This window comes from Anolis sagrei, chromosome 5 (genome assembly GCF_037176765.1).
Source record: "Anolis sagrei isolate rAnoSag1 chromosome 5, rAnoSag1.mat, whole genome shotgun sequence".
Classification (NCBI taxonomy): Eukaryota; Metazoa; Chordata; class Lepidosauria; order Squamata; family Dactyloidae; genus Anolis; species Anolis sagrei.
Window position 1 is genome coordinate 165,250,751 of NC_090025.1, and position 23,759 is coordinate 165,274,509.

General features: G+C 41.2%; 1 protein-coding gene across 3 annotated transcripts in view; it reads left to right on the top strand.

The window, feature by feature from the left end:
• The window catches only part of CARD10 (caspase recruitment domain family member 10), a 73,958-nt gene extending 51,429 nt beyond the window's left edge, over positions 1-22,529 (top strand). For all 3 annotated transcript variants that reach the window (XM_067469212.1, XM_060777007.2, XM_067469213.1), the window contains exons 13-22: positions 608-728; positions 4,020-4,200; positions 5,285-5,408; positions 5,748-5,988; positions 12,374-12,431; positions 13,297-13,387; positions 14,289-14,441; positions 16,367-16,488; positions 17,287-17,402; positions 21,807-22,529. In XM_067469212.1, the coding sequence (XP_067325313.1) occupies positions 608-728; positions 4,020-4,200; positions 5,285-5,408; positions 5,748-5,988; positions 12,374-12,431; positions 13,297-13,387; positions 14,289-14,441; positions 16,367-16,488; positions 17,287-17,402; positions 21,807-22,014 (1,415 nt within the window). In that variant the 3' untranslated portion in view covers positions 22,015-22,529. The remainder of the gene's footprint in view (positions 1-607; positions 729-4,019; positions 4,201-5,284; positions 5,409-5,747; positions 5,989-12,373; positions 12,432-13,296; positions 13,388-14,288; positions 14,442-16,366; positions 16,489-17,286; positions 17,403-21,806) is intronic.
• Positions 22,530-23,759: the final 1,230 nt, after the last annotated feature.

Consider the following 23,759-nt stretch of genomic DNA (forward strand, 5'->3'; position numbering starts at 1 on the left):
GCCTGCATCTATGGCAGCCATCCTCAGAGGTTGTGACGTCTGTTGGAACTGTTGGTTTTGAGGTCTGTTGGAACAACCCACACCAAAAATATGCCAGGCCATCAAATGCTAATCAAGGTGGCCAACTGAAACATTCACACCTAACTCCAACAGACAAGAGTTCATTCTCCCACCCTGGACATTCCACAGATATATATACCCAATTTTCCTAGTTTCAAAAGACCTCTCAACCTCTGAGGATGCCTGCCATAGATGCAGGTGAAACGTCAGGAGAGAATGCTTCTAGAACATGGCCTTATAGCCCAAAAAACATACAACAACCCAACTTGTGTAGAAGCTGAACATCATGGAGGTTTTAATCTGACTCATTTAGCTGAGGATGACTAGCTTATATGACTATCCATCACCCAAATGGTTGGACTGTTGAATGTTACCCCAACTGTAAGGGAGATGCTCATGGAAATGATCCCTCAGTTTGGAGTTTTCTCAACCCATCTACTTCAGTGTTAAGGTCTAACTTTGCTTCATTCTCTTTGAGAATCTGAGCAAAAGTAACTCCTTGAATGTTCAGCACTATAACTTGGTTTTCATCCTTTACTCTTTTCAGAAAGCATCACCACTACAGCTTCCTCTGCCATATCCCCTTCATCATCGGGCAGTGCACACACAAGGGCAAAGTCAGAAATCTGCTTATCCACCATCTCTGACGAGCAGGGGTTTGCCAGGAGGTCTCTTTGCTTTTTGTTCTCTATTTCCCAATGGTTTCTAAGAACAGCTTTTTGAATTATAGCACAGTAGAAGATGGAGTACTTAGACTGGAAGAGTTAGTCCTGCAAATCTACCTATAGTGGCAAATGAGAGGGATTTTGGTGCTGGTATTACTTTAAGGAACACTCACTCTATTGTGGTGATTATGGGGGATGCCGTCAAGAAGTAACTTTTCCAATCTGGGAAAAATTGTGTTTGGTACAATCACTTTTCCATGTTATCCATTTTCAAAACTCTTCCTCCTTCTGCTGAATCCTAGACTGTTGCTGCTATTGCCTTTGATGCTGTTCCCTTGCATCTTTTTGGTTGCGAAAATACAAAGCTGCCTAATATTATGTCAGATCATTGGTCACTTTTCTCCAGTAATGTCTATTGAAATTTATGGCTTCTTCGTGGTCACTGAGTTGGCAATGTAGAGGTAGAAAAAAGCCCAATATTTTGCCTTTAGTCCAATTTGCAAAGTGGAGATTATGGGTAAAATTCTGTGTTTTGGGGTTCCTTGAAGCCCTCCAGAAGCCCCACCCAAGCCTCCAGACACCCAAATTCTTTCTAGCCAGTGTTTGAGTGTTTTTCAGCAGAAAGCCATTCCAAAGCTGCCTGCAAATGTAGATTGCTTTCTTCAATGCTCCAGTATCCTCTACACCCCCTTCCCCCCAAAAAAACTAGAGGGGAGATGAGAAAATAGATGAAAACTGGCCAAAAAAAGTGGTCAGAAGTGATGTTATATCACTGCTGTTACATCACTTCTAGTGTAACAGCACATATTGGTGCTGCCAGCCAGGCTGAAAGAGGGAGGGAATTGTTCCCTTCTACTTTGCAGTTGCCTATCCCTGCCTTGCCCTTGTGCTTTCCTGTGGAAGCTTAGGATTTATAGTTTTGTGAGATCCTTAAAATTCTCTGCTAGAGAGTTTCGGTGCTGTAATTCAGGGGAATGGACTAGAGCTCTAAAGCAGTGAATTCTAAGTACCTCACTAAATTACACATAGCTTTTGTTATATTTTATTTATATCTTGCCTTTTTCTCATCCCTGAAACACCAGACAACTTACAAAAATGGATACAGATAAAAGTTCACATCACTGAAATATACAAAAGTTAAAATGTAGTTAAAATACAAATAGAACCCAGAGATATTTAAAAAGCTGTCAGAGGCTGGGATAAGGACCAATTGATTCAAACTACAGGGAAAGAGATTCCATTTAAACATCAGAAAAAATGTCCTGTCGGTAAGAGCTGTTCAACAATGAAATACACTGCCCAGATTGTGGTAAAGTCTCCTTCTCTGGAAGTTTTTAAACAGAGGCGGGGTGGCCATCTGTTGGAAGTACTTTAATTACGTGTTCCTGCATGGCAGGAGTTTGTTCTAGCTGGATCTTGTCTCTTCCAACCCTTGAGTGTATATTTGCAGTTGATTCGGCATGAAGTAACTGAGTAATATAGATACATTTGTAGGGCACTAAACAAAGTGACTCTGCATTGGCAGGGTTATTCTTGATATTTGTGATACCCCCTTTACCCCATTTTAAGTAACGGAGGAGAGCAATTGCTAATTTCTTTCATTTCAAGTCCCCAATATGGGGCATTTATTACATTTTCATAGACCCTTTCAATAAAGTGCCTAGGGCAGTTTACAAGAAATGGAAATGTAAACAATTGAAAATGAAGCAAAACAGCTGCAAGTAAACATAAGAGCAGGGTATCAGTCCTGCTTTTGGAAGGAAATTGTTCTTCATAGCTCGGTATAACAGTATAAGTGTCCCTATAAAAGTGCCCTTCTAATCTGTTGACTATAGTTCGATGCTGTCCTCAGACAGCATGACCATCAATATATCTGTAAGGTATCCACATGGGGAAAGCTATCCTCTTGGTTTGTGTGATGGAGGTTTGAGGTCCAGTTAAAGTTAAAGACCTTTAAGAACTTGGTGATGGAGGATTTTGCTCTGCAGACCTATTAGTAGTTGTAAGGGAAGCTGTGGGTCTGCTAGTCTGATGAAGCCAAGTTGTATGATCATGTTCCTTCAGGATACATGTCTTTATCACAGCATCTATGCACACGCCATTTTTAGCTGCTGTTAGGACATACGCCTCAAATATCTTGGAAAGATTAGAATTTGGGAATAAGGGAGAAAAACTGGTGATTGAAAATTACTTCCAAACAACCAACTGGTTTGAACTGGTTTTGCTCTGGTGCACAATGTGTTTTAAATCCTCTCAAATTTAATCTGTGTATTTTATTATGATATTATTAGTTAGTTCTAATGTTTTTTTATTTTATCATTATGTATTATATTTTTATTCTTGCTTGGTTTTATATTTATTTATTGTAAGCCATCCTGAGTCTTTTTGGAGAGGGAGCAGGATATAAGTAAAGATTATTATTATTATTATTATTATTATTATTATTATTATTATTTACTTATTGTTCTCATCATCACCTTCCAGTTTCCAGCATCTGGAAACTGTAAATGACCATGCCATATTTAATATCTCAATAACCCACTTTTCTTCCAAAGAGGTTAGACCTTTCCTCTTCTTGTAAATCCTCAGTGACCGTATGAGGCACGTTTAGTTGAGACATAGTGACTGGCTGAAAGTCATCTAATGATCTTCATGCCCAAGCAAAGATTTGGCCATGTGCCTCCCCATTCCTACATTCAACATTGTAACTACCACACTATGCTGGATCATCTTGGACTGGTCCATGATAACAACAGCAGCATTTATCTTGTGGGGCAGACTTACTGCCATTCTCCACCAGAGCTTGCAAAATTTACTTCTTTGGATTACTACTTCAGAATCTCCAGTGTCGTTGTCCTCCTCCTCTTCCTTCTCTTCCTCCTCATTATCTTCCCTTTCTCTCAGAGTTGAGGCTCAAGGTAACTTATAATTTAAATTTGACTACTTCCCAAACTGCTTGGGGGATTCTGAAGTTTGTAGAAAAAAGCCCTATGGCGATAACTGGGAATTTCCTTGTCAGTGGGGTGGTGAACCTGTTCTTAGAATTTGTCTGGAATTTAAAGAAGCTGGCCAAAGTTCTGAACCTTATCCCCAAACTAGTCTACTACCTTGGATAGCTCTTTTGAAGTTCAGACTCAAATTCAGAGCTGATTCACTGCCTACTGGCATGGAAGCCCCCTACGGCCTCTTGAGAAAATGTTTTCACTATGATTTATGGAGCTCCCTAGATTCTCCTAATCAAGCCAGATCATGCTTCAACTGAAATAGTTTTCTTTTTCTTTTTTCCTCAACCAGATCTGTTGTGGTGCATTTGTCTAATGCAGCCCCCTTGGGCATTCCAGCACCACAAAGCAGAGGTCTTGTTGGAGACATCTCAATCCTCGGAGGAAACACAACTGGGATTTATGTCCAGTGGGTGAGACCAGGCTCAGAAGCTGAGGGCATAGGACTTCGAGAAGGATGCCGACTCCTAGAGGTATTATTGAATGAGTCACAGTTAACCTTTGACCAAGGAGAGTTTAATATGGAAGGTGAATGCTTCAGTAATCAAAGGGTGGTGTTTCTGTGTTCCCTCTTAGAGGTATATGGAGTGCACCTTGCTTGGAGTTCAAATATATAGAATACCAGATTATACTTAGTGGATGTGTTACATATTGTAAAGGTGCACAGTTGGACGGTGCCTTTTTCAGGACCGACTCATGTGTCATAAAGGTGGGTAGGCTTTCATGTTCTTCAGAACACTTTGTCTAGCTGAGTTGCACAAAAAATGAGGAAGAAACGGGAAAATCCAATAACTAGGCAAGATGTAGCCATGAGGTCTAGCTGAACTTTTGGACTTTGATGTCCTAAGTTTTGTTCCATCTAGCCTGATTAAGAGTTCTGAAGAACTCAGAATTGTACACTTATATGGAATTTCAGTTGGCCCTAATAACATTAGTACCTGTTGGCCCATATTCAATTTAACCAATTCTGTATTGATAGAGGTAGCCCATGTATGAAAAGAATTAGGGAATATATTGATATCTGCTGAATTATGATGACTCCATGAATTTCATAAGATATTCTTAGGCAAGAAATACTCAGAGATAATTTACCATTTCTTTCCTCTAAAGTATAGCTCACAGCACTTGGTATTCCTTGACTGTTTTCCATCCAAGTACTTTCGAAGTCTGATTTTGCTTAGCTTCCAAGATCAAATGAGATATGGTGCCTTCATGGTATTTAGACCTGGCATATCAATGGCAATATAATTGGTATAGTACTATTCTACAGTCTTGGGACTTTGGGAAGAGACTAAAGAGTTCTCTCCTTGAGACCAATAATGCATGTTCACAAACTATTCTAAGTGATCCATCAAACTTTATATACCAGGATACTGTTGAACAGTGGCACAAGAAGCTATTTAATTGGTGTAACTGTATAGTGTGGATACACCATAAGATAACTGGGGGTGGGGGAAGAGGAGTATGAACTGTATCATCATCATTGCTTTGAAGTTCAGAAATATTATGAAGCTTATGGTGCTTGATCTATCCTTTCTCTTTGTGTTTCTGTCACAGCTTAGGAGGACACAGCTAAATGGAGAGGTGCTCTCCCTTGAGAACTGCACCCGAGAGGTAGCGTATCTGAGTCTGTTGCACTGGGATGACCCATCTTCTCTCATCTTCCTGCCCGATAGGAAAGGTAAATTGAATTGTCTACAAAGGATATGCTGTGTGTGACTGTTTATCCTTAATTCATCTGGACAGCCAAGGCAGATTGTATTCTACACATCTGTGAACTGAACATCTGTCTTAGAAGCCTGCATTTTTTTGGATTTCATTTAAAAATATAATATGAAGTTTCTAGACACTGAGGTGGCAGAATAATATCTCAAAACCTGAGTCAAGACTTAGTGAGACTTCACTGCAGTGCCATTTTTCTCCATTCTACTCTTGCTTGTAGAACGTAGGATGTTGAACTAGCTAGATCTCTGTTCTTATCCATCAAGGGCTTTTCTTCTTTGCCATCTCTCCTTGTTAGGATATCACCCTCTCAAAGAAGCCCTAGATGCTGGACAGAGAGTTCCTGGTGACTCTTTCTATGTGCGGGCCAACCTGAACCTCCTGGACCTTGTGGACCCATATGGGCTGTGTGTGAAGTGCCGAGAGATACTGCACATCACTGATACCTTGCACAAGGGACGACTGGAATGGTATTGTGCCCGAGTAGATCCTTTCACTCTCCGGGACTTGGATAAAGGCACAGTACCTAATTACAGCAGGTAATGGACAAAAGGGTGGGTGCTGGTTGAAGAACTGCTTTTTCATGTCAGTCAGTTTTTGGTGTCTAATAAGATTGAATTAGGAGCCCCCGGTGGCGCAGTGGGTTAAAGCACTGAGCTGCTGACCTTGTTGATCGAAAGGTCGCAGGTTCGATTCCGGGGAGTGGCGTGAGCTTCCGCTGTCAGCCCTAGCTTCTGCCAACCTAGCAGTTCGAAAACATGCAAAGGTGAGTAGATCAATAGGTACCGCTCCGGCGGGAAGGTAACGGCGCTCCATGCAGTCATGCCGGCCACATGACCTTGGAGGTGTCTACGGACAACGCTTGCTCTTCGGCTTAGAAATGGAGATGAGCACCACACCCCAGAGTCAGACATGACTGGACTTAATGTCAGGGGACTACCTTTACCTTTACCTTAAGATTGAATTCAGACAAGTTGCTCTTTTTTGCATTATGACACCCAACACCAGGCATGTTGGCTGGAGGGATTTCTGGAAAGCCTAGTTGCTTTTGATCTCAATCCTGAGAGAACATTGGGGTCATCATCATCATCATCATCATCATCATCCAACTCCCCCCAAACCTCTAATGATTTCAAAAGGAGAAAATAATCCACAGCATTTCCTCTAAGAAGGACCAAGCCTCATTTGCTGTGTTTGTGGTTTGCTTGCAAAAAGTCCAGAAGTCAATCTTTGGCATCTCCACCTTAAAAAAGGACCAAGTAACTGCTGAAGAGGAAGGTCCAAGTCAACAATGTTTGACTAGACAGACCAAGAGTTTGACCTGGTGTACATCAGCTTTTATAACACCATCTCCCTCTTCAACATGAGATATAGAATCATAATATCTCCATACATTCTTATTCTTGTTGCCCTTCTCTGCACAAGCTCCAACTTGTTTAAAACTACCCCAATTTTTGTTTTCCAAAAAGAAATGCATGTTGGTCCTTATTTCATGGAACTATGATGATGGACACTTGGCCATCCAGATGTTTGGTTTTAAACTGCCGCACCCCCACTGGCATGATCAGTGTTAATGTGTGGGATGGTAGGAAATATTTGGAGCGCAAAAGTGTTTGAAGGAGTGTCTGAAGAAGAAATACAGGGTATTTCAAAAAAGATGAACCCAATTTGAAATCATTATATTTCAACAATCATGAAATGACCATTAAGAAAACTCTGAGTTTCAAATGATTACCACTAGATGTATCTCCTAAAATGCCATTGAAATGCATGCTGCATCTCAATTATGGATCGAGTCTTATGTTGCAGGGTTCCTATCTTGTGAATGACTTAGGGTAGGGGCTGTTGGTGCACTGGGAGAGGCATCTATTGGTAATCAATCGAAACTCTATGTCCCATGGTTTGAAAGGTAGGAGCCTTATTCATGGATAGTTTGTGGTTGCAGAGATACAGTGATTTCAAATTGGGTCCATCTTTTTGAAACACCCTGCATTTATAGAACAATTCTCTTTTTGATGCGTGTGCATGTATGAATTCTAGAGAGTTCTCCCTTCCCCTGTCAATTTTATCAAGGAGGTCCCTGTTCAGTGCCATTTATTTAAGAAATGCAAACAGCTGGAATACGCACCAGGCCTTATGAAACGTTCTGTCCATGGAGGATTTGGCCAGCACTGTGTCTGCGGGGTTCTGCAAAACATTCTTATTTAAACTGGATTTTAAACACTATTTTGTAATATTTATGTAATTTATTGGATTAATTTTAGACAGACTTGGGTTTTAGAGTGCTAATTGAGTTTTATTTAGTTCTCGCTTCAATTGCATTTCTATTGGATTTTTTTTTTTGCTGATAAGGTTGGCTATGTACATTACTGAATAAATAAATGTAGGTTTAGACAGTTGAGAGCCCACAAAAATTATGTTTTTGGTGTACAGCTCTCAAAATTCCTCCAGCCAGCTTGCTAGATGGGGAATTCTGGGGTCTGTACTCAAGAGGGCAGTGTTTGGATAATGCTGGGTAAGGCAGTGAAACAGCATTTGAAGTGCCTCTCTTAGACAGACAATCTGAGTTATGTAAGAACTTGATCACTGTTTCCTAATATATGGGTAGGTTTTCACAGTCCATAGCTCAAATGTCTTCTTAGGTTGGGGTATGTTCACAAGACTTTCTTTGGTCATTATGCACTAAGCTTACGTTTAATGGGTTGTTGTAGGTTTTTTCAGGCTATATGGCCATGTTCTAGAGGCATTTTCTCCTGACGTTTCACCTGCATCCATGGCAAGCATCCTCAGAGATAGTGAGGTGGCCATATAGCCTGAAAAAAGCTACAACAACCCAGTGATTCTGGCCATGAAAGCCTTCGACTTACGTTTAATATTAACTTATTTAATTCTTAGATCATTTATACTTCATAGGAATACAAAGCAGTGTATGCTAAAACAAGTTTGGCTAATTTAAATCATATAAAAACAGTACTGTAAAAATGTTTACTTGATTTATATTCCATCTTTCTTCCACTATAGTAGCTTACAATGTAAAAGCATATTCAGTAAGCTGAAAAATTAGAACAAGGAAGTCCAAACCAGTTGAAAATGCTTAAAACAATTTAAAGCCACAAGACATGTTCAGTTATAGGAAATACTGTGCAATGGAACCTCTACTTAAGAGAATCTCAACTTAAGAGCATTTTGAGTTAAGAGCTGTCACTTGGCCCAGGTTTAGCTTTGAGATAAGAACAATGTTTTGAGTTAAGGGCTAGCGCCAATCTTTCTTTCTTTCTTTCTTTCTTTCTTTCTTGTTCCATGTGAATGTAGATGTATACATTATTTGTTATTTAGAAAGTACGTTTTCTTATTTTCAAACATGTAACAAAATAAGGGGGGCTTTAGGTAACTGAAACGTATTAATAGCATTTCAATGCATTTCAGTGGGAAAAATCACTTTGAGATAAGAACATTTTGAGTTAAGAGCTTGGTCACCGAATGAATTAAATTCTTAAGTCAAGTTCTCCCTCTACAGAGCAGATCCCAAATACTTAAATTTCAAATAACTACCCATCAATATGTTTTCAGTTCTTACTGGAATTATACCACTACTGGCATTGGTTATGTCTTGGGCAGGGGAGAGTGCTGTGGTAGAGAAGGTCTTTTCCCACGTCTTCCTACATTGTGTTTCCCCTATTGTTGAACATTTTATATAGGGAGAGGTTCCCTCAACTTGAAGAGCCTCAAACTGTTTAAGTCTTGAATGTAATTGATAGGACCTTGAGACTGAGACCAGAAGCATAATGAACAGCCAATGTATATGGCTCCTTTGTCATGTTCCAATCAATAATCTAGCTACTCCATTTTGTATAAACTGTAGTTTCCAAGACCTGCTAAAGTACATTTCCACCTATACATCACTATAGTAGTCTAATCCATACTTCCCAGTATATGACTATCCTGTTTGGGATGACTGGCAGGAGAACCTGGGGGTGGAAAATGGGTGGCTCTCTCATCCTAAACTGTGCTACTTGGTCTGATGGAAAATGCAGTCCAACATCTAGAGGACCACACATTTTCATACTCCTTGGCATAAAGTACTTGAAACAGAGTGGAAGTCAGTAGTTTTGTACATAAAAGCTAAATCTGTGGCCTTTAATCATTTAAATTAATAATTCAGAGCCCTCTTCAGTAGACCAGAAAGGCATCTGAGATTTAATCATGCAACACTTGAAAAGAAAAGAAGATGAATTACTATTCTTTTAAAATTTTTATTATAAATACTTATAAAAACTGCAGGTGGGAGGCTGTGTCTTAGAAGAGGCATTCCCTTGTTACTGTCTCCTTCGAAGATAGTTCCTGCTGCAACAGTTATGTATCTCATTTGAAAAACAAAGGGAATGAGCTTTTTTTTCTTGTGGACTGCTGGGTGCTGGAGCCCCAAAACATATGGAACACTGCTATTTGCTCATCCTTGGCTCAGTCAGGAGCAGCCTTAATGAAAGTCCATTTTACATTCTCTCTGTTTTCCACAGTGCAGCATTACATATCTATCCTGTCACCACATCTTTTAGCCTCAGGACGAAGGGCTTTTTTTGGTGGTGGTGGGAAGTTTCAGTGCTTGGTAGAACCCATGGCCAATTAATGGAATCAACTGTGCCAGTTTATATTATTTTAAAGTTCTCATTGCCAGTAAGACTAAAGAAATACACTGTAGATTTTTAGAATGATGGGGAAAAAAGGTACAAAACTGGGGCAGTCAGTGGCCTCTGGAATCATGGGGAAAGGGGGCATGGCTTTTGATTAGGCAGTTCCCCAGATAATTTTGGCCCCCAGCTATGACCCAAAATTTAGTCCTTGCACTTTATTACTGCTCCTTCCCTTCTGCCCTGTATTCCTAATTTTGTCATCTGGCTTTTGCAGTTTATCCACTAGCCCTGTCCTCACAACTGATTTACATTAGCCCATCTGCCCAAGCCCAGAAATTGTTTACTTCTCAGGCCATTGGTTGTTTGCTCAGTGGTTGTTTATATATTGTGTTATGCTGTTGTTTGCTTTATATTGTTTTATGATGTTGTTTTATGAACTTTAGTGTGTTATATTTTAACTACATTGATTGGGTTCGTCCCCATACAAGCCGTCCCAAGTCCCATTGAGGAGATGGAGGCGGGATAAAAAATAAAGTTGTTGTTATTGTTGTTGTTGTTATTATTATTATTATTATTATTATTATTATTATTATTATTTGAAACACAACAAAATGAGTCCACAGCTGACACTCTGCTGGCTGTTGTATTGAATCACATGTCGGACACTTCCCAAGTGTCTAGGACTATGTGATGTATCGGCGAATAATGCATGTAGATCCCAGTAGGGTGGTTTTTTGCAGCTGACAGTAATTTTGTTACCGCTGATTGTGTTTAAGTGCAGGCCAAGGTCTTTAGGCACTGCATTCAGTATGCTGATCACCACTAGGACCACCTTGACTGGCTTGTGCCAGAGTCTTTGCAGTTCGATCTTTAAATCCTCGTATCATGTCAACTTTTCCAGTTGTTTCTCTTCAATGTCACCTGGGATTGCAACATCGACAATCCATACTTTGTTTTTTAACACGATTGAGAGGTCAGGAGTATTGTGCGCCAAAACTCTGTCTGCCTGAATTCGGAAGTCCCAGAGAAGTTTGACATGTTCATTTTTCTGTAACTTTTTCAGGCTTGTGATCCCACCAGTCCTTTGTTGCAGGCAGATGGTATTTGTGGCACAAATTCTATTGAATCATCTGAGCAACTTTGTTAAGCCTCTGCTTGTTGTCTGTCTGTGTGATCTTCTTGCAGCAACTGAGGATGTGATCTATTATTATTATTATTATTATTATTATTATTATTATTATTATGGCTAGCTGGGGATCAGAGCTATACAGATCAAAATAGACTTGGTCTTGTGGGCTGCCATTAAGTTATATCTGTGCACATGCATGTATATATGCTTTTAATTTTCCTGTTGATTTATGGCAAAATACTCAGAAATACTCAGAAGTAGTTTTGCCATGCCTTTTCTCTGAAATATAGCCTACAGCATCTGTTATTTCTTGATGGACTCCTATCTAGGTACTAATCAGGAATGACCTTTGGGGCATATTCCCCCAAGATAAGATAGGATCTGGTGCCTTTAAGATATATAGACAAAACCAAAAATCTCTATCAAGAAGCTGGGGTCCCATGGAAGGTATGCAGTCAGGCTACACCACACATGGGCAAACTTTGACCCTCCAGGTGTTTTGGACTTCAACTCCCACAATTCCTAACAGCTGATATTGTGGGAGTTGAAGTCCAAAACACATGGAGAGTTGAAGTTTACCCATGCATGGCTACACCTACTGGCTGAGCATTGTTCCTGGGTAGTGTTTGTCTGCTTAGATTGCTGAATACTTTAAACAATTATTGTAGTGATGGCCAAATCTGCACCATCACCTGCCTGTAATAGCAAATAGCCCAATCTCTACTGCAGATATTTTGAGTTGTAACTCATATAATTCAGTACCGTTGAGGTAGAAGTCCAAAGTATCTGGAGAGTCAAAGGCTCCTCAGTCCTTCACAAAGATGTACAGCATATATTTGAGTTTTTGTATCTTCTTGTCACTGATAGGAACTGATATTTTAGTCAGTTGATAGGGATCAGAATGAGAAAAATCTCAATAAGCTTTGCTTGCTAAAATGGCTGTGTGGGTGGCACAGTTCTATATATTCAAGCAGAGCCTGAAAACATTACTTTTTTGTGGGGTCATAATTCTCAGAATCCCCATGGCATGCTGTGCTTTTGAGTGCTCTCTCTTTTGCTTCTTGAGAGCTATTGTCCACACTTTATGGCTTTTGTCTCAGTTCCTATTGCTTTTGTCTCTGTTCCAACTGTAAGTAAAATCATGTCCAATTGTCTTTCTTTCAGGGCTCAACAGCTCTTGAAGATCCAGGCAGCAGCACGACAGAAAGGCAACAGGATTAAGGTGAGCAAGGTTAAAGAAATTGGAGGGTGGGGGAGATTTGGAAACCACACAGACAAGCTTCTAGGGTTGCAACTGGGATAACATTAGTTTTGGACTCATTTTGTTGTACTATTTTTCTTTGATTCAGCCTTCACTTGAATAATCAGTCTATATTCATTATTGTGAAATAATCTTTGATGCATGTGTAGGATTTTAAATCATGAGTTATAATGATATATTTTTGTGTAATTTTGATGTGTTAAGCTGTTGTGAGCACGTGTTTACTATCATCAAGAGACCTACAAGTAAGTATCATACTAGTGGTGATGATATGTGGATTGCAAAGAAGGAGATAACTATTTTATTCTAGGTTTCCTCTTTTCACATCCTGCCTTCCTTCCATTGAGATAAAGTGGTCATACATGGCTCTCCTTCTCTCTGCTGTCTTCACAATAAATCTTAGAAGGAAGGTCAGGCAGCGAGGGAGAAGGAGAGACTTGTGGAGTGTAGAAGTTGGACAACTTGCTCTCATAGGTTCAGGAAGAACTGTAGCAGAGGTCCAAGAACTGTTCGCAGTAGTATAGCAATGTGGCTATTGTTACTGATGATGGATTTATTACTGTGTTCTCTTACTGGAGGCTCAAAGTGATGTCTTTCATTGTTATCTTGAGGTATTTTGTAAAGAAAAATGGAGGAAAGAGAAACCTTTAATTACCCAAATGCCACTTCTCCATACTTGGGATTTGTATCTAAAAGCAGTGTCAGTTTTGACTTTCAGTAATAAATGTGTAGCTGTCATTTGGTGAGCATATGAGTGGAACATTCTTGTGGTTTGTGTCTCGCTTTGCCTTTTCTCCCTTCCTAACCTTTTTTTGCTTCATTTTAGCTGAAGAAACGAGCCTTGGACCAACTTCGCCTGATGAAATATAAGAGCAAAGAAGGCCAGAGTGAGACCTTTTGGCCAGATTCTTGCCTAGGTAATTCTACTACTACCATCTCTGACCTTATTCATGAGGGAAAGACTTTCTTTTGAATTAAGGTTCTGTTCCATATCAGTGGGCCTGAGGATACTTGTCTGAATGTATCTCCCTCTATGTCCCGCCTCGCAGTTTAAAATTATCCAGGGAGGCCCTACTCTCAGTCCTGCCAGCTTTGCAAACTTGGTGGGTGGGGATGAGGGACAGGGTCTTCTTGGTGGTGGTCCCCCGCCTGTGGAACTCACTCTCCAGCAAAATTGGGTCAGCTCCATGCCTCATTTCTTTTAGAAAGAAGCTTAAATCATGGTTCTGGGACCAGGCTTTTGAATAGCAGGTACGATAGCACTTGTAATGTTTGAAGAATTGAGTCGCCAATTGGCTGAGAAAGGCGGTATACAAATGCAGTAAATAAATAAATAAATAAATAAATAAGAATTGACTTTGGACATGCTCTGAATCTTTGGTTGTTGAATTGGACTGGAAATGGCTACATGGTTTGATAATAATGTTTTAAATTGTTTTAACTTGATGCATTATATATTGTTTTAATTTGTTTGTTATATTTGTTTGTATGTTGCGGCATCGAATCGTTGCTGTTTGTAAGCTGCCCTGAGTCCTCCTTTGGGGGTTGAGAAGGACGGGGTATAAATATTTGAAATAAATCCATCAATAAATAAAATATTACTTTCTTGAATCACAGCTCTCAGGATCATCTAATTGCTACTCTGGCCCCTTCCACACAGTTGTATAAAATCCCAAATTATCTGCTTTGAACTGGGTTATGTGACAGTGTGGACCCAGTTCAAAGCAGGTATTGCGGATTGTCTGCCTTAATATTCTGGGTTATATGGCTGTGTGGAAGGGCCCTCAGCAGATGGTGTTCTCTGTCTTCTGTATACAGATGGGCTTATGAAACCTTACAGTCCTGTACATCCTCTGGTGGTGCCAAACCATCGCCCTGTTGTGATCTCACCAAGCTGCTTAGCCTCCTGGGTCATCAGGAATCTTGTGGGTCTCCCTTCTTCACATCAGGACTTTTGTGTGTTCCCAACTGGTAAGCTGAGATGCCTGAGTGACTGAAGAAACCTGCAGGATGTTAGTATCAGGGAAGTCATGCTACCCCTCTATCTGCCTTGGTCAGAGCACACCTGGAATCACACTATGTCCAATTCTGGGCACTGCAATTGAAGGGAGATGTTGACAAGCTGGAATAAGTCCTGAGGAGGGCAACAAAAATGATCAAAGGTCTGGAGAACAAGCCCTATGAGGAGCAGTTTAAAGAGCTGGGCATGTTTAGCCTGCAGAAAAGAAGGATGAAAGGAGACATGATGGCCAGGCATATATATGTGAGGGGAAGTCATAGGGAGGAGGCAGCAAGCTTGTTTTCTGCTCCCCTGGAGACTAGGATGCGGAACGATGCCTTTAAACTACAGGAAAGGAGATTCCACCTGAACATTAGGAAGAACTTTCTAACTGTGAGAGTTGTTCAGCTGTGGAACTTTCTGCTCTGGAGTGTGGTGGAGACTCTTTCTTAGGAGGCTTTAAACAGAGGCCAGATGGCCATTTGTCGGGGGTGCTTTGAATGTGATTTTCCTGCTTCTTGGCAGGGGGTTGGACTGGCAGGCTTTTTGGCTTCTTGGCAGGAGGTTGGACATAGAGGTCTCTTCCACCTCTATGATTCTATGAATAGGCAACCTGAAGGCACATAGATAAATATGAGATGCTGCCTGTCTTATAAGGGACAAACTTTCTGCCCCTCAGATAGGGGACACTTGGCAAGTCTACTGATGAAGCATCTTTCTTCTTAAACTGGGTGGGAAAACTAAAACTTTGACTGAGTGCTTAGCATCCCCACCTCTCCATCTGGAGAGCCCATATCCTGGTGCAGGGAAACAGTATTCCCCAAATATACATATATGTAGCCCATATCAATGGACAGAAATGTCATAACAAATAACATTATTTACCAGTAGAGTGATTCTGAAACAATCAAAGGATTTTGTAATGGATCTGTGAACTACCTTGGGGTTGTGTTGGTTAGGTCAATGTGTGTCATCAAAACTGAAAGTTCAAGTGGTTTTTATTGGGTCAAGTGGTGGGGCCAATGCAGTGGGCCTTGAAGAAAGGGATTACTCCTTGGTGGAGCCTCTTAAGCAGCATAATTGGTCATAATAGATAGCCAGTGCTATCTTGAGACAGAGCCGAGATGACCATCCTGGATGTTGTGGGACAGCAGTGGCATTCTGTTGCTGTTCCTTCTGAGCCTTTTAATGGTTTGGCTTTGTTGGAGGATAGAACTATATGTGCTTCATAGTCTGCCCCATTGCTCTAAACTGGCCTGTTGCATTCAGGTGAGGCTGACAATACTATTATGTCCTAGAAAGAGGAGTTATCTCAGATATTATAACATCTAGAATGAGATCTAGCTGCAGATCTTTAAAAGAAAATAGGGGTCTAAACCAGCCTTTCTCAACTTTGTGCCTCCTGCCCAGTGTCAGTGGATAAAGGAAGTTAGAGTCTGGATTGCCCTAAATTGAGGGATGCTCAATAAGGGCTTCTATTCATTCCAGTTTGTCTTGAGCTCCTTATTCCAGTGTTAGTGCCACTTTACTCTTCCTCTCTGCACGTGGATCTCCTTACCTTTTCTTGCAAAAGAAAAAAGAGAACTGGTCAAAAATTGGAAAAAGATTAAAAAGGAAAGATATATTGTATTCGGTAATAAGACCCAGTTTGTTCAATAGACCATACTTGCAATAAGTGTTCCTAGGGTTGAAGCCTTAGGCTGTGTTTCTCTGCTCACACAATTTTGGGAGCCAATGTCATTGAATTCTCTGGGATTTACTTCTGATAAGACATGCACTGCAGGATCCAGGCTTTGTGTCTGACCCTAGCATTCAGGATCATTTTGTTGCACATATTGGCATTTTCTCCCCGAGAGTCTTTTTCTTTTGTGGCTACTCTTGTTGCTTCTTTTCACAGATGCCCTTGAGGAACAAAGGCTCTCCTTTGCCTCCTCTAAGAACAGTGTTAATGCTGATAGGATCTCTCAAAGGCAGAAGGATTGCAGGACGATTCGTGCTATCCAAGAAGCTATTGGAAAGGTGAGAAGTAAAGCCAGCAGCTGCATTACTGATAGAATGAGCTAAATAAAGTATTATGCTAAGTCGGCTGTAGGGACGGACTCCAGGTTATATCCCACATTCAGAAGAAATCATCTAAGATTACTCCCTTTACTAATGTGGTTAAAGAGAGAGACCAAGTATCTAAGAATGGTGGCATAAAGTATCTGACACTGTATTCAGGGGAAAAAATCAGTACTTACTGTACAGGAGACCTCTGGGGAGCCTGCCAGCCACCTGCTTCTGATTCCTGAAAGAATGAGAAGGTGGAAGTGGGCAGATGGTGGAAAAAAGTTTGGAATTTAGGAGCACTTTTGATTTTTCCATTAGCGTTGCGCAACCTGTATTTATTTTTGGTGGAATGGTGCATTGACAATAATGCCTCGCAGACAAGTGTGGTCAGTTATCATTTCATGTTAGGTCATTTTTCTTGCCTTCTCTGAAGAAAGAGCTGCAAGACAGTGGGTCCTGTAGGTCTGTGAACTGGATTGCTATCCTTGTCAAGCTCGAAAGACTGAGTGCTTCTGAAGGTGGCTGCAGGCTTCTACTTCCAACCACCCAGACATTTTGAACACCCAGCCTATTATATATCAGATGACCCTGCCTTTTGATTGTCTCTTTTTCTTCATAGGGTTGGTTGTAAATCCCACCTTTTAATGGAATTACTATTGGAAAAGCAATGATATTTTGCAGTGTGTGGTGTTTGATTTAATGTAAGTTGTCAGGTCTGGCTTATTTCTTTTCCATTTGAATCAGTAAATCTCTTGAATTTCCTTGCAGAGTAAACACTGCCTGCTAGATCTGGAGGTCCAGGTGGTGAAGGATCTAATTAAAAGTGAAATACACCCCATTGTTGTCCATGTTGAGGTCACTGAGAAGAACATCAGGGGAGTCAGGTATGAGGAGGCTTTTTCTAGGCTGACAAAAATTATGAGTTGGATGGGATGTGGGAAGCTACAAGGTAGTACCTATTTATTTTCAGGGTTTGTATGAAGAACTGTTTGTCACCCTTGGTTATTTCTGGTTGCAATTGTTGCAGGACAAGGAAAACTGTGAACGTGAATGATTGTGATTGTTGGGTCTTTTATGGGTCATTCCTATCCATGTTTTCATGGATGTAAGTAAAGATTACTGTGTTCATTACTCACAGATTACTGTGCGCAGGATTGCACCTGAATCTTTGTAGATGCTGCTGAACCTGAATTAATGTCATTGGGGTTCCTTGAGCAGAAGCTGAGCTCCAAATACAAACCACAAACCTATCATCCAAATCATGTCAGCCAAATTATGTTGGCACCCGAGACAGGAAACCTCACAAACGCCACTCCCTAGCTCTGGCAGTAAAACTAGAAGAGCAAATTAAATAACCACTATGTACTGTTCTTTGGTGCCATCTCAAATCTGCAGCTCAGGGCAGCTGCTCCACTCTCCCTAATGGTAGGGTATATAGTGCCCAAACTCAGCCAAATTATTTTGGCATATATGAGGCAGAAAATTCCCCAGACACCTCTCTCCCAATCCTGGCAGTCAAAATACATCAAAACAAACAGCAATTTACTGCCCTTTTGTGAGCACCGCAGATCTGTTCCCTGAAGCAGCCACCTCTTCTCTGTAATCATAGGGCCTCCTCCATTGAAGACCATCCAAGGAAACCACTGTGAGCTTGGCAGTACATGTATGCATCTGTCTGCTTTTGGGAGTGCCTTGATTATGTGTTCCTACATGATGGGATTGAGCTGGATGGACCTTGTGGTCTTTTCCAGCTATATGATTTCTGTCAACATGAGGATGGAAGGAAGTGGGAACAACCTTGACAGCGACGTTGCTCCATACCGTACTTTATATGGAAGGGATTGTCTTTCAAAAACAGGGGTGGACAATTGTGGAATGAGGAAGAGCACTTTATCTCCCAGGAGTCCATGGAGTGCAGCATCCTCCTGATATGCCTACTCCTGCAAAAATGCACCCAGATTCCTCTAGGTGTCCTCTAGGGGATATGGGGGAATTTGCACCATATCTTAAGGTCTTCCTGGGATATTTTAGGTCGTGTGCTGGACTCACTTTTTAAAAAGGCTTCTCCAGGACATATAATTCTCTAGGGACATCCAAAATATGATTGAAATGCCCCTATATCCTGTAGAAGGCACGTGGAACAAAAACTGATTTAAAATATTTTACATGTTTTTGACTCCTGTAGCCTAGACAGCCTACCAACATGGCAGAAATACCTCCCATATTCCCTAGAGCAGGGCTCCTCAAACTAAGGCCCGGGGGCCGGATGCGGCCCTCCAAGGTCATTTACCTGGCCCTTGTTCAGAGTCAACCTAAGTCTGAAATGACTTGAAAGCACACAACAACAACAACAACAACAACAATCCTATCTCATGAGACAAAAGCAGGCCCACACTTCCCAGTGAAATAATAAGTTTATATTTGTTAAAATTATTCTTCATTTTTCAAATTATAATCCGTCCCTCCAACAGTTTGAGGGACCGTGACCTGGCCCTCTGTTTACAATGTTTGAGGACCCCTGCCCTAGAGGTTATTTTGGAGCATTTTCTGACCTCCGGGATGACTGCAGGACACAAAAATAGGCCATACTATGTCTACACCTCCACAAGAATAAATAGCCACTCTTCATATCTTAACTAGATCTTACCTCTCCATAGAAATAAAAAGCTGCTTCTCTTCTGCCTTAGAAGGTGGCATCTGCTTTCTACTATCAATCATGATATCTGTATATTGCTTTCCCCCCTATTCCAATGCATGTTGAAAGTTCAAGACAATACTGACAGCATATCAGCTAGGAATTCAAGATATATATAGATATCCCATACATATAAACACACCAATCCTCTGAACCTGGAGATCTGGTTCTCTGTAGGTTTATATCTGCTAGGAATCCTCTCTTTTAAAATCCCCATTGCATCAGCTTTCTATTAGGCAAAAAGGGATGGGCAAAGTATAGCACTTGGTTTGCACTCAGCTTACCAGGGTGCCCAAGACTTTAACACTCTTATCTTTAATTTCATTGTCTGCAAAAGCAAAAAGTGTTCTTGAGAAGCTTCCGGGATTGTATTGTGCCATTGAAATCCAACTTTCCTTCTGCTTTATCTCCTCCTTTTGTGGTTTTAGGCCTTAAAGGGGTTTTTAAAAAGCAGAAAGGAAAAGAAACTGGTAAATCAAGGTCATGTTAGACAAACGGCTGTCAGTCATTTATTGTTTATAAGAGCTTTGTTACTGAGACTTCAAAATTGCAAATTGGTAAACACTGTTTACAAACTTTCCTGCCTTTTATACACATAAGAGAAGCTCTCTTTCTAAGCAGAAAGCAAGCAAATAAAACATTGTGTAGGCTAGAAGCACAGTGGGGGTAAGAGAGAAGCAGCAAACTCTGTTTCTCCTTCTCAGGCTTTTGCTTTTCTGTAGTGGATCTGGAGAAAGTGGAAATGCATCCCCAACAACCAGCACGGATGCCTAATGAATTGACAAAGGGGAAATGGCATCATTTTGACTTTTCCAGATTGCTTGGCTTTTAAACTCTGTGGAGGAAGCACTGTGTTTCCTCTATGGCTGATAGAGATGCTAAGTTGGCTGATAAAGGAGGGACATTCTGTCACCCCTTCTTTAGTCCCAGGTGAATAGTTAAATTCCAGGTTGGTTTACAACTCTGGCTATTGTTGTTTTTGTTTATCTGTTCAGTCACTTCTGACTCTTCGTGACCTCATGGGCCAGCCCTCGCACTTATGGATGCGAGATCTGGACCATAAAGAAGGCTGAGCAAAGGAAAATAGATGCTTTTGAACTGTGGTGTTGGAGGAAAATTCTGAGAGTTACTTGGACTCTAAGAACATCAAACTAGTCTGTACTCCAAGAAATAATGCCTGACTGCTCACTGGAAGAAAGGATATTAGAGACAAAGATGAAGCACTTTGGCCACACAATGAGAAGACAGGAAAACTTGGAGAAGATAATGATGTGGGGAAAATGGAAGGATGCCAGAACTTCTTGTCAGTCATGGCCGCCCCCAGCTCCTTCAAGGTCAAGCCAGTCACGTCAAGGATAACATCCATCCATCTTGCCCTTGGTCAGCCTCTCTTCCTTTTTTCTTCCATTTTTCCCAGCATCATTATCTTCTCCAAGCTTTCCTATTTTCTCGTTATGTGGCCAAAGTACTTCATCTTTGCTTTAACTGTGTGGATCTTTGGGATGTCTCTACTCGTCACTATTAGGTGTTCACTATTCACTCAGGCTATTAGGTGTTCAAAAAGAGGTTATCAACCCCTGGATTTTTTTTTAAAAGAAGGCAAATAGTAGCAGTAAAGCCTCCCTGGGAGACATTATTACCCATCTTTTACTTAAATACCTAACTCGGGGGGCTGATGTTTTTTAGGATATACTGTCATTTCATGCAGGATGATTCTAGTCTGAGCCAGCTTTCTGTATTAATTGGTCACAATTTGGAAAATGTATGTTATTGGAGGCTGCAACTCTCAGGGCCCTTCCACACAGCCATATAACCCAGAATATCAAGGCAGATAATCCACAATATCTGCTTTGAATTGAGTTATCTGAGTCCACACTGCCAATTCAAAGCAGATAATGTGGGATTTTATATAGCTGTATGGAAAGGGCCTCAGCATCCTCTAGGTAGAAAGGAGTTTTTGTATAAAAAAGTAACTTTTCTCAACTCTGGAATGTGTTATGAACTCCTAGAATGTATCTTGAATTTCCAGTAGTTCATTTGCACACAGAAAGCATGCAGAACATTATAGAAATCCACTACATTAGACTGTAGTCACATGTCACACATAAGTATGTTGAAAGTTGCCTTAAGGGTTCATTTAGTTCACTATTATTGTAACTGCATGGTTTCAGGATGGGTGTTCTTTCCTAGCCCTTTCTGGAGATATGGAAGGATGATCTAAAGCTTTTATTTAAATATGCATGGACTGCCAGGGTTTGCCAAGTGCTAAAGGTTGACGGCTTTGTTTTGGGCTGTTACTGTGTCCTCAGCTGTCAAAAAATCTAAGATCCTTCAGCCAGAAATCTGAAATGTTTGCATCTGCTAGCGATGCAGGTATAATGTAATTTGTAATGTTGCAGTAGTGCAACGGGCAATGGAGACACCAGCCAAAGTATTTCCTTGGCAGCCCATCAGTTCTTGGGATCAGACCATTAGACTTCTGCGTGCTTAAACTAACATGCTTGACTTAGCCCATCTCTGCTACTGCATTATTCATAGCATCCAGAAGAATATACTGATGGTGCATTTCTCCTCTTCTGTGCTTTCCTCCTAGGAGTTTACTTGGGAAACCAGGCCGGCGTGATTCTGACTTGCTGAAGGAATGCAGGAGGGCTGAGATTGCACTCCACACTTTGCCCTGCTCGTGGGCTTGGGTGGACCCCCAGGCTTGGGGTAGTGCTGAGGAGCTGGTGAAGGTGGTACGGGCCCAAGTGTTCCAGGAGCAGACCAGGATCGTGTGGGTTGAAGAGAATGATGTGTGATCTTGCTATGACTTGCTATATTTTGGGACATCTATGGAAAAGTGGCCTCTGCGGGACAGTGGCTTGGACTCCATGATTTGCCAAGGTTTTTTCTGGACCTGAGATTCAGACCATTCATTCAACCTGTACGCTTGGGTGTCTTTGGGGTCCAGTCATTTCTTTGATTAGCCTGAAAATGGGAGAAATCTCATATGAAAAGTGCCTCTCCATTTCATTGCTTCTTCAGTATTTCCAAATCAGCTAGTGTCTGATTCAACAACAACCACTTAACTGTCCCAGATCCTGTATCTTTCCTACCAGGGTTGTGTGTATTGGTTGGGAGAGGAAGGGGCCAGAGGGAAGATGTTTTTGCATACATTTACATATGTGGACATAGAGTGTCCACCCCCTTGGCCTCAGCAACTGTAAGTGGGTTTGTGACACATTCATGTTGTTGTGGTTTCTCAGTTGTGTGTAAATTTTTAATGGAGTTTTTTTTGTAGAAGATCTGTTTATTAAATGTGGACTAAATTGGATTTCCAAGGAAACGAGTCACTCATTGTTTCTTTCAGTGTTAGCTGGACAAAAGTGTGAGAGCTTCTCATCTTGATTCTAGGCAGGGCCATCAAGAGCAAATTCAAGCCTTTGAGAAGATATTATTTGGGTCCACTAGTTACAGTTGCCAAATCTTTCAACCTGACATATGAAATAGTTATTTCTGTTAGTAGACCAGCTCAGAATTGGCTGGTACTCATAAGGCAGCTCAGTATAAAGCCCAGCAGAACTCCCACGAAAGCAGGGCTGCTTGCAATAATTCCATATTATTATATGATTAGTGCTCTCCTGGGAGTCCAGAATTCTTGCCTTTGTGAGTCTTGGTGTGAGTTTTACATAGACTACCTCATGTTACCTGGGCCTGTAGAACTGCAGAATAAGAAAAGTGGGTGTCAGCTGTGCTTACAACTGATGGACCCACTCAGCCTTTGGTATGTATGTTGAGGCCATTTTGATACATACCACTTTTCCTGCTCACTCCAAAAGGACTGAATTTGGGACAGCTGTTCCTCAAAGACAAATGTATATGTAACATAGTTGAGCTTTAGGCCTCCTGCTGGATCACTAGACCTCAATAATGTGTGTCGTCTCCTCACTCCCCGCACAGAACTCTGATCCAAGGGTGGACCCCTGTTTTGTTTTTTAGTCTTTCCTTCCATTCCCTTCCTGGCTTTTGTGCTAGCAGAGGCCCAAGCTGTGCCAGTGAAATGGCTGTCTAGCTAAAGAACAATAGCCTTGTGACCAACATTCTTGCAGGCCTGGCCCTATTAGTAGGCACAGTGAAACAGCTACTACAGGTGGCAAATGCAGAGGAGCAGCAGCAAGGTTTAGGAGGAGAACTTTATGTCTAGACCTTAAACTGCTGACCTCAGGTGCAGGACAGACAGCGCTTTGAAAAATTACTTTTTGACTACACCTCCCAGGATCCTCCAATAACTGACTGGGAGTTTTTGAGAGCAGAAGTCTATAAAAGTACCTTTCCCAAACTCAGCACCTGCTGTGGAACTCTCTCTTTACACACACACCCACACAAACACACACACACACACACCTTATTTATATCCCATATATCTGCCCATGGGGATCCAAGGCAGCTAACAGCCACACACTTTGGCTCCCATTTAAAACAAAACAAATACAAAAATTAAAAAACAGTAATGTTCCTACCCCTGGTGGCACAGTGGGTTAAACCACTGAGCTGCTGAACTTGC